We start from the raw sequence: 10,544 nt of genomic DNA, 5'->3' as shown, positions 1-10,544 counted from the left end.
CCTGCTGGTTTTTTTCTCTTCAGCACAATATGTGGATTATCATTGCTTTGCCAATACACTACCAATACAGCTTCATTGTGACAAAATGGGAGGATCAGAATAAGAGTGAAAAAGGAGGGAGCACATGATGTGTCTGACACAGGAAGCAGGAATAGCGCAGATTGAAGCCAGCAGCTTTTCAGTCTAGTGGGTGTGGGTTGGATGTTTCAGAGCTCATGAAAAGGGGATTTTAGATAGACCTAGAGAGCTTGTGAGGGATTGAAAAGGAGGAATGAGAGTAGACTTTTTATCCATGCAGCGTGTGCTTCGCCTAACAAAAATAAGAGCCTTTTATGAAGATGTGTATATCATTATTGGCACTGACAAGGCCCAGAACAGACACTACAGAGACCCATACACTGGAGAATGGCCAGAAGAATTTGACTGGAAATTTTGTTCCACATGATTTTAAATCTAAGACAAAATTTTTCTGGTAGTGTGCCCTGGCTTCCTAAAGTGGTCTAGCATGAACACTGTGATACATCACAATTGATGACCTTCAAGATAAATTACAATCTCTTAAGTCCAAAGAACTTAAACATTAAGGTGTGGACTGACATGGTGTTTCGATGAATATTAATAGTCTGTAAAATCAAATGCATTATAGCCTTGGTTAACATTATATGTTGTTTACTTTCTGTGGGTTTTGTAAAAACTATCATGTCAGGTAGAGGACAGGATTTCAAAAAAGGTCTCTTAAGCTATTTGGAAATGACACTCATGTCACTGTTCTGTTTGGTTTTGTTTTCAGAATTGGAGGAAAGAACTGGAAAAACACAGGGAGAAATTGCTGAGTGGAAATGAGAGTTCCTCCAAAAAGAAAGAGGTAAGTTATTTTCGATTTCATACAGTCAGTGCTTGGAAGTGGATTTATCATTGATGCTGCCAACACAGAATTTCATGAATACATTTTAAAAGCCAGCATTAAAGTAGATAAACCTAAATGCATGACAAAAGAATATGATGCCAAAGTAACATTTATTTTGTTCTATTTTTAAGAAAAAGAAAAAGGAAAAGAAGAAATCTAATAGGGTGAGCAAAATTTTCAGTTTTCTGAGCTTTTTGCTTTGGGGTTGTTCCTATTTGTCGTTTAAGTTCTCTTGGATATGTAATTTTGATTTTTAGCTGTTAACTGATTTGTATTTGAGGGGGTGGCATACATTCTGTAAAAGGAGATTTTTATTTCTGCTTCAAGGGAGGAAAAAAGCATTAAATAGATACTATTAAATGAAAAATGTTAGAAGTTACTCTTCGCGATTTTATTTAAGAAAATATGTAAGACCAGCTTCTTGGAAGTAAAATTCCATTGATGGCACTTTGCAAATGAAGAAATTTTAAAGGGAGTGTTTAGATGGACTTTTGACTACTTGCCAGACAAAATGCTGCATCTCACAAGCTTCACTTTTTGTTGTGTTTGGTCAAGTTGTCTTCATCTTCCTCTTCTTCATCAAGCTCTGATTCTTCCAGCAGTTCATCTGATTCAGAAGACGAGGTAAGAACTAACTTATTCTAACATGGTTTGTTCATGAGCCTTATTTAACACAGATTTTGGTAATATATTTTAGAATATTTGAGGGCTTGGTTTGCATAAAACTACTTAATACATTTGGTACATATAATAAAGTTGTGAATTTTAGATATATACCTGTTCAAGAATTTCTTCATGAACACAACAAATGCTGGGTGGCTGGCTTGTAAGCTGGATCCATTTCTGGTTAAACATTGAACTATATGCTTTTTCAATAGGATTCCTCCATCTAATCATAAAAATGCAGACGTACCATTTTTACTTTTTAGCAAATATCTGTGTTACAGATAATGAGATCTTACAGCACACATCTAAATAATAAGCAGAATGTAGAGAACCTGGGTTTTTCACCAGTTCGTGTTTTTTCAATGCGGAAGAGTTATGAAGGTCATCTGCTAAAATAAGCAATTGTAGTGTACTTTATTCCTCAAGAGAACATGATAACATCTAGCAATGGTGTTCCCTATTCTTTACGTTTAATGTAAGTCTTTAATTCTAGTAAGAATAAATTCAGAGTTGTGTTTTTCTTTTTTTCTACGGTATTTGTGGATAGGATAAAAAGCAAGGGAAGAAAAAAAGGAAAAAGAAGTATCGCTCCTCACGGAAATCTTCAGCAAGCTCAACTTCTGAATCTGAGTCAGATAGCAAGGTAAATATGCAGATACATTACCATTGGCAAGTTTTCTTAAGCTGAGTTACAAAGGCATAAACATTTCTGACTTTTGCATATCAATAGTATTTTTAATCTTCAAAATTTAAAGCCGTGCATTCTTATAGTACCTGAGCTGTGCACTCCTGTCTCTAGATGCAGTGAGGAATCTAGCTCCACTGCCTCAAATGCCTGCCAGAAATAATTTGATTGTTAGAAAATGAACAAAGCAATTTTTAGCTATTTTTTCTAAATGCAGACATGCAGCTTGTGTGCTGCTCAAATATTTAGTTTTAATACTACATTAACACTTAAAAAAATACAAAGTGTTCTGTGAAATTCTGGTGAATATGCTGTTTAATTTAACACCATCTGTGAAAATAGACAGGTATTGCAGTATGCTAGTGGCTAGAATATTGTCTTTCTACCTGTGGACTGAGTAGTTTACTGTTGGAGAACTGAGTCTTTCCCAAATGCATATTAAATTGAGGGTGTCCTTCTCCTTTTTCAAAAGTAGAGCAATGTAGATACATAGACATAGTGAATGAACAAAACAGTGGAGAAGATACATGAGGCAATTTGTTCTGTTTTGTTGGCATTTTACAGCGTTACAGTACTTCTTGCCTACATATTAGTAATACAGCAAGTTGTTAAAATTCTGTGTGTGGACTTTTATTCTGTGTATACCTAATTCAGTGTGGTATAAATTGTGATGAATCACTCTTTGCATACACCTGTGAATTTGTGCTAATGGGAATTTGAAAACTTCTGCTACATAAAGGGACACAGAAGGACCCTTACTGCTGCAATTGAAAGGCTGAAAACTCCATGGCAATATCTGTTTAACCCCTGCCTTATAAGCAGACATGAGCATGGATCGAGAATAAAGACTTGGGACTGTTACATGTTAGACATATATTATATGGGGTTACAGTAGTGATAGCCGGTATCCTTTCCAGAGGCTTTCTACATGTACTTAGAAGTATTCTGCTACCTGATTCCATACAGACCTTTTCACGCTGCTTGTTCAAGAAATGAGCAGCTGCATCAAAATTATGGCTTTTTCATATTTTTCCTATTGACTACAAAGTAGAAAGAACAACTTTGAAGAACGACCTTCAATAGACAGGAAAAGATAATGGGTCAGGCTACTTTTGGAATTTCTACCTTTTACCTAAAATAAGTTTCTCATGGTTTATGTTTTCCTTTCTATTTAGGACAGCACAAAAAAGAAAAGGTCAAAGGAAGATTGTGAAAAAGAGAAGGTATTTTTGCTCTTGAAATACTTAAATCAGAACTGTATCTTACATATGTAATGGAGCGTGCTCTCTCTCTTTTTTTTAACACTGAGTGCTTCAAATTACATCTATAGAAATTTTCTGTCCAAAACTACACAGTCAGAAGGTATTCAGAACCCCCAATTTGAGGTAGACTTTTCGTTGGGTTCAGCTTCTGGTTTAGTAATTGTTGTTAGTGGAAATGGCTGGATCTGTTCTTGTTACGAAGGTAAATGGAAGAAAGTATCTATTCTGCTGTAGTAGATCAGCTGCATTCTAGTATTTTTGGTTTTATCTTGAGCAATCACATTGAGCTAAAAATATGTGTGATGATATTTCAGTGGCATGCCTGGTAGGATACTGGCTTATTGCTGTAAATTAACAAACATCAAGCAGAGGATATATTTATCAAAATGTAGTCATAATTATAAACACTGTACTTATGGCAGCTTTGAAAAATTGCGAAGTGTATTGGCTTAAGGAGAAATTGCCTTATTCTGTCTCTTCTCAGAGCATGAAAACAGTCTCCTTCCCACCACCTCACCATTTAGTACATACATTAGAGGACTTCCTTCCTTCCATTATGTTTAATGCAAGCAATCTTGTTGACTTGAATTTTAGTTATTTCTACCCCACGTGTAAATTAATGATGCTTTTAGAGTCCACCCTTTTCTTTCTCTCTAGTTACCTTCCTTAGCGCATCAGCCTCTACTACTCCAGTCAACAGTATTGACTATGATCTACAAATTCTCCATTGTATAAGGCAAATGTGTTGATTATTTTTTTCCTCTTTGCTCCTGCTTACATTTCATAGAATCATAGAATAGTTAGGGTTGGAAAGGACCGTAAGATAATCTAGTTCCAACCGCTCTGCCACAGGCGGGGACACCTCACCCCAGACAATGTAGCCCAAGGCTCTGTCCTTCAGGCAACCCGTTCCAGTGCCTCACCACCCTCACAGTAAAGAACTTCTTCCTTGTATCTAACCTGAACTTCCTCTGTTTAAGTTTAAACCGTGTTTTTCACAGTTTTGATTTCCCAGCAACTCCTTTTAACTTTGAGTAGCTTCTCTTGAAGACTAAGTGTCTACCATAGCCCCTTAATGTAATGCTACTTTCACACATCTTCTGAAAGCAAAAGGCTTCTGGGGACTAGAGGTCTTCCCCTACCTGAAGATCCCCCATCTCTCAAATGGGCTACCATGTACTTTTCATGAGTACATTTGGGAAAGGATTGAGGTACCTATAATGGACTAAATAGCACAGCTGAGATGTATGATTCCACCTTGCAGAAAGATGGTTAGCAAGGATTTTTTTCAGTGTCTGCCTTTAGAAACTGGAAGAAAATAGCTTCAGTCTTAGGAACACTTTGCCTAATCCAGGGCAAGGAGGAGGATGAGGGTTGAAAAGTAGCTCACCAGAGCAATCTCATGCAGCATCAGAATTTTAAAAATAATAGGGAAATAAAAAAAATTCTAAAAAATTCTTTTAAATATACAGATATTATATACCAAGTGTTGAAATGCAGCTGGCAGGGACAGTGTGTCCTGCTTGGACACAAATATAGAAGGAGCTTTTTCTTTTAATTAAATCAACAAAGCAAGAGTCTGAAGCTTTGGTGTTTGTATGCACATATTGAGACTCTTCATTTATTCGATATTCAAAGTGGTGAAACATTTTATTTTCAAATGCTTATTCTTCTGTGTGTCATTATTTAAAATAAGAGACTATACTGCAGTGTTGTTCCTTTCACTTTTAGAAGGCTGCTGTATTTTGGAAACAAGAAAGGAATATACAGAAAAATATTTATTTACACTAAAAGCATTGTAATAGTTGGTAGGGCAATTTGTTGATGATGAGTAATTAATGTCAACAATATCTAAAAATACTTCACATCTTAGAAGTAATATTTCAATCTATGTATTAAATAGAAGTTTTATAAACTTTGAAAGGCCTGGCTTTACTCCCAAATGCTATTATTTTGTGTAGGAAGGCAAAAATCACCACAGGAAAAGGAAGAAAGCCGATCGTGGTGATGGACCTTTATCATCAGAATCTTTATCAGAATCAGATCAGACAGAGGAGGTCAGTGTGAAACCTCGATTTCAGATGTTATAATGCTTTTAGCTTACTGAATCACATGAGTGAATGAATGATCTAGCTTAGATTTAATATATTGTTGAAATTGTTCTGCTCTGTACGTTGGGATGTAAGAGTGCAGCGCATTCAAAGCTGTTTGTATGTTTCTATTTAGTAAAAACTTTTAGTAAGAATTGTTCAGTAGAGCTCCTACCACCTACAAGTCATTTTGAATTCATTTTCTTGAAAATTTCCCACTTTTTTGTAAGTACTCAATGAAATGAGGCTAAGTGATTGGGGTGGTGTCCTTCACGATTTCTCTCTGATGTTTGTGAGTAGGGGGGCAGATTTTGAGATGGCTGAAATTTCTACTTTTGTATCTCTGCTTTTTCTTATTGTATGTATAAAAATCAGAGTGTGTTTCCCAATTGGGTGTTTATAGGATAATGCTTATTCTAGAATATAATACAGATAACCAGTGTTTCTTCATGGATTATTGTTCAGTATGTTCTACCACTGTTGTGTCGTCATTCATTTATACGCAACAAAAGCTCAAATTTCTGTGTAAAGCAGCATTGCCAAAGCTGTTCTCCCGTTACATTGGATTTATTTTTTTTTCCAGGTTCAAGCAAAAAAGAAGAAAAACAATGAGGATAAAGATAAAACAGCAAGTATCCTTCTTACTCTTGTTGTAGGATATAAATACTCCGTACCTGGTTAATTTCCAGTTTCACATTTTTCAGTAATACAAGTATTTTATAGCAAAAGTCTACTGTCACATGAATCTAAATTAATAATTTCTCTATTTACCTATTAAAGTCACTTTTTCAATTGTAGAAATAAAGGTAGAATTTGTCACTATTTTACCTATATAGAGATACATGATTTGAGATTTATGTAAGTTTAACACTTACTGCAGCATGTATTTTACTCTGTATTGGCCTACTAGAACTACTATCTGTACAGTATCAGGCAGGTTAGCAGTTAGCCACATGGACATCAGTCCTGTTCCTTTGTTAGTGTTAGGTATAACTCCTCCTTGGTAAGCCCCCTCTATCAGACCATGAAAAGGGCCTTAGGACGTGATCATTGCAACATCTACATTAGTATAGTTCTTCTGCCAACCAAATAAAAAGCTGTCAGCAACCTGTTACTTTTCTCAGTTTCACTGATTTGGTGGAAGTGAGAGGAAGGTTCAGTGGTGATTTATATAGAATCCAGATTCATCACATGTACCTGAGTCTCCTCAGTTAGGAGTATAGCAGTTTTGAGATCCTAAATGCCCACTCAAGATGTCTCTATGTCTTTCTCTCTCTCCCGTCAGCAGCAGTGTTCCTAAACAGACATCTCAGTTGTCTAGATGAGTTGGGCAAACAGAAGGTTTACGTTAGTCATCTGAAAAAACAAGCATAGGAGTATCAGTGATACTCAGTACACGTTTTCCATGGAACTTGTTTGTTTTTTCATAATCCTATAAGCTGTTTGCCATAAAATTTTTAGTGATTGATTTTGATATTTTTCTTAGAATTGTGTGTGTAAGTAACAGATATAAAACAAAGCTTTTATATGAGGATTGTTTTGTTTACATAATGTCACACCTGTTCAACAATTCCAGTTGAAATTCTGCTTGCAAAAAGACAAGATTGTATCTCTCAGCTTCTCTGTTACATTGATCAGGATGATAACCACAGTACTGAATCCAGTAGGGTTAATCAAGTGTATCCATATTTACAACTGAGATTATAATTGTCTTAGAATCACAGAATGGTTTGGGTTGGACAGGACTTTAAGATCATCTAGTTCCAACCCCTCTGCCATGTGCAGGGACACCTCGCACTAAACCATGTCACCCAAGGCTCTGTCCAACCTGGCTTTGAACACTGGCAAGGATGGAGCATTCTCAACTTCCTTGGACAACCCATTCCAGTGCAGTTTTATTTTAAACATGGTGCAAGTGCTGTTGATTCTAGTCAAGTGTGGTGGAACTGTTTAATTTTGCACAGTAAATATAAGCACTTAATTTAAATTCTGTAAACATCCTAGTTATTCCCACTTACGTAACATGTCACTGCTTGTCAAAGTGCTTCCTTATTACTTTGTCAGAAATCTATAAAGCACTGTAAAACATTTTAAAGATTAGGAAATGTAATGGTGACAGTGATGAGAGGTGTGAAACAGCCAGATCATGATGGAGGTAAATTGAAGACTGTTCATATTAGTGATTTCTCAGTAGATTTTCATAGAAGTATCTTTTGAAATGTCTTTGTAAAAGATATTCTGTGTTCTCATTTTGCATTAACAAAATTAATAGATGGCAATATTATTATACAGTAACTTCCATTTAATTTTATTATTTTTTTAGGATAAAACAAGAAAGAGAAAGAAGCACAAGAAACATGGTAAGAAGAAGAAAAAGAAGATTGCTGGTTCAAATTCGGATTCGGAATAATATTTAAAAAAACCCAAGACTATCAACAGAAGTGCAATGACTAAAGGAAACTTAAACTGTGAAATGACAGCAAACTTTACCAAACTGCATGTGTTTTAGAAATATTCCCAATCTTTCAGTAGCCAGCCAGATGCAGCTGTGCTGGGAAAGACCATTGTTATTGCCTGCTGCTTAATCCATGAGGTACAACTTTTATAAAATTCCAGTAAGCAGTGTTAGATGTTTGAAACAATGTGAGATGGTAGTCCAGCTGAGGTGTAAAATACTGGAAAAGAAGAGTTGAACTTTTTAGATAGTAAAAGTAGTCTTTTAACACATTAGTAAGAGTCTTTATTTGTAAATCAGGATAAATAAAAGCCCACATTCATCCTGCAGGTTAATATCATACATAAACTATTAGAAGCTGGTGTCTGCTAATGGCATTTACAAAATGGGAAATTAATTATAACATTTAAAATGCTGCCTTTGTAAAAATGTCTGTCTGCCCCATTACTGTCTTCATGCTTACAAGAAAGGGAATGCTACCATTTTGGCTAACTGATTAGGGTGCCTTTGATCCTTGCAAATCTCTGCTATTTTTAATCCATGCTGCATCACTGATTCTAGGGAAGGCAGAACTGTTGTTGGCAGAATAAGCAGTTCTGGGCTTCTAAGCATGTGCTTCTGCATTAAGCAAGAGCAATGGCATTTTGCAGTTTAACTGACATTCAAAACCTAAACATTTTACCTCTGCTCCTTTGAAATAGTGATAGATCTTTGCTAGTAAATATGCGTATTTCATTTAATGTAATTTTGGTTTAGTTGAACACATCTGGCAAGCACTGGTAGCTTTCTTTGCATTATCTTTAGAATTGTTTTGCATGATTTGTACCATTTTTAAATTAATGAAATGCCGGTAATCGTTTGTTGTAACCAGTTCTATGAATTACGTTCCACATGCAGAGTTTCATGTATGTATTTAGTTACTCTTATAGTTAAGTTCATTGCTGTGTTTAAGTGCACACTTGCTGAAGATATTTAGCATGTAAAAAGCAGGGTTTTGATACCGTAACAGCTTCATATTGAAGCTGATTTTACTCTAAGCAAGTTCAGTGGCAGACCTGTTACGTTGATGTGTCTTGTTAGATAAAACAAACTACTGCCAGAATCTCATTAAAGATACTGTTTAAACAGTTTGTATTTATATTTTTGTACTTGAGGGCTACAGAAAGTTGACCTAAATCATAAAACTGTTTTAAATTAGTTGCTTTAGAAATTGAAAAAAAATTTTATGAATTAAATGTGCACACAGGAAAACACAACCGTTAGACTTTAGTTTTTACATGAACTTCTCATTATACCTTCCACTGGCATATAGCCATTGCTGGGCCTCCTGTTGGCCTTTAACTGCTGCCAGTCCATCCTGAGTGGTCAACTGTAGGTTGTACTCTTGATCCACCTTTTCATTACACAGGTGCTAACTTAAAACTGACCTCTTTTGCATACAGGTGTTTCAAATACTGTATTGCCAAGAATTTCAAGACCTTTAAGATGATTATTAGTCTGTAAATCATAATTAAAAACTAGGGGAGAAAGACAACTTTGTATTGCCATTCTACAGAGAAATTTACTTCAAATTAAGTTATTGGGGAAAATACAACCACTGAATTGCAGCAGTGTCCTTGTAAACCATAGTAAGAATATTTTGATCAACTATTTTATACTGTTGAGCTTGATGTTACTGATTCTAGCCATCTTTTTGTCAGTGAGGTTAAAATAAAGGCAAGACGCAGTGAACAGTAGGGGTTTGGTTTGGGATTTGTGGTTGGTTTTATGGGGTTGTTTTCTTTTTAAGTTGTGGTGTTGCAGTTTTGGTAAAAGAACTTGTAATGAACTATAGCATAAATGCTCTGTCCTGTGTGATACCTCATTTGACTTTTACACAACTACCTGCAACAGAAAGAAATAAAAATGGAAATGAGCCCCAGTCTTCCAAATACAGAAGCCGGTATGTCATTTTAATTGTCTGGATATTAACTATTGGTTGTGGTCAGCTGTGGGTTGAAATGCTGCTCTCACGCTTTGGAAGTGGTGTGGCTGCTTAAGGGGCTTATGAGCTGTCAGTTCACAGCAAAGCTGCTTTAATACCAAAGGTGAAATGTTTGTTTTCAGTTATCAACACACATGTGATTATTCTTGCATCCTTCCTGAAGGGAGAGTAAAGGCAGATTACAACCCTTCAGCTTCTCCTGTGTGTACACTCCGAGTATGTGGGAAAGTAACATGGGTTCAGGTGGCGCCAGGCAACCTCCATGCATGCTCCAAGCTTCAGCAGTGGGACAAAGTTGTAATGTGGGGATAGAAGTATTTTAATAGAATTCTGTTGTACGTAGTCTGCTTTGAGCTCTTCTTTCCGAAAACGTTTTCACAAGTTTGAAGTTAAGGTACTTTCTTTTCTTGGGCCGCTGTTTTCAAACGTACGGTACCGGTTTCTCTGTGCCTCCCTGTACGTATGTTTACCTATGACCCGCCAGTGGCGCCCCGT

The 10,544-nt window shown here is 36.0% G+C and overlaps 1 protein-coding gene across 1 annotated transcript in view; it reads left to right on the top strand.

Annotated features, from left to right (window-relative positions):
• Positions 1-9,197, top strand: part of FAM133B (family with sequence similarity 133, member B) — an 11,514-nt gene extending 2,317 nt beyond the window's left edge. The window contains exons 3-10 of the mRNA XM_010019304.1: positions 791-865; positions 1,039-1,071; positions 1,463-1,531; positions 2,121-2,216; positions 3,434-3,481; positions 5,482-5,577; positions 6,194-6,238; positions 7,934-9,197. Coding sequence (XP_010017606.1) covers positions 791-865; positions 1,039-1,071; positions 1,463-1,531; positions 2,121-2,216; positions 3,434-3,481; positions 5,482-5,577; positions 6,194-6,238; positions 7,934-8,020 — 549 coding nt within the window. The 3' untranslated portion in view covers positions 8,021-9,197. The remainder of the gene's footprint in view (positions 1-790; positions 866-1,038; positions 1,072-1,462; positions 1,532-2,120; positions 2,217-3,433; positions 3,482-5,481; positions 5,578-6,193; positions 6,239-7,933) is intronic.
• The last annotated feature ends 1,347 nt before the right edge of the window (positions 9,198-10,544 follow it).

The sequence above is a fragment of the Nestor notabilis genome, unplaced genomic scaffold, assembly GCF_000696875.1.
Source record: "Nestor notabilis isolate BGI_N333 unplaced genomic scaffold, ASM69687v1 scaffold35397, whole genome shotgun sequence".
NCBI classification, from domain to species: Eukaryota; Metazoa; Chordata; class Aves; order Psittaciformes; family Psittacidae; genus Nestor; species Nestor notabilis.
Note: the sequence above shows the minus strand (reverse complement) of the source record. Positions and strands in the feature narration are given on the sequence as shown.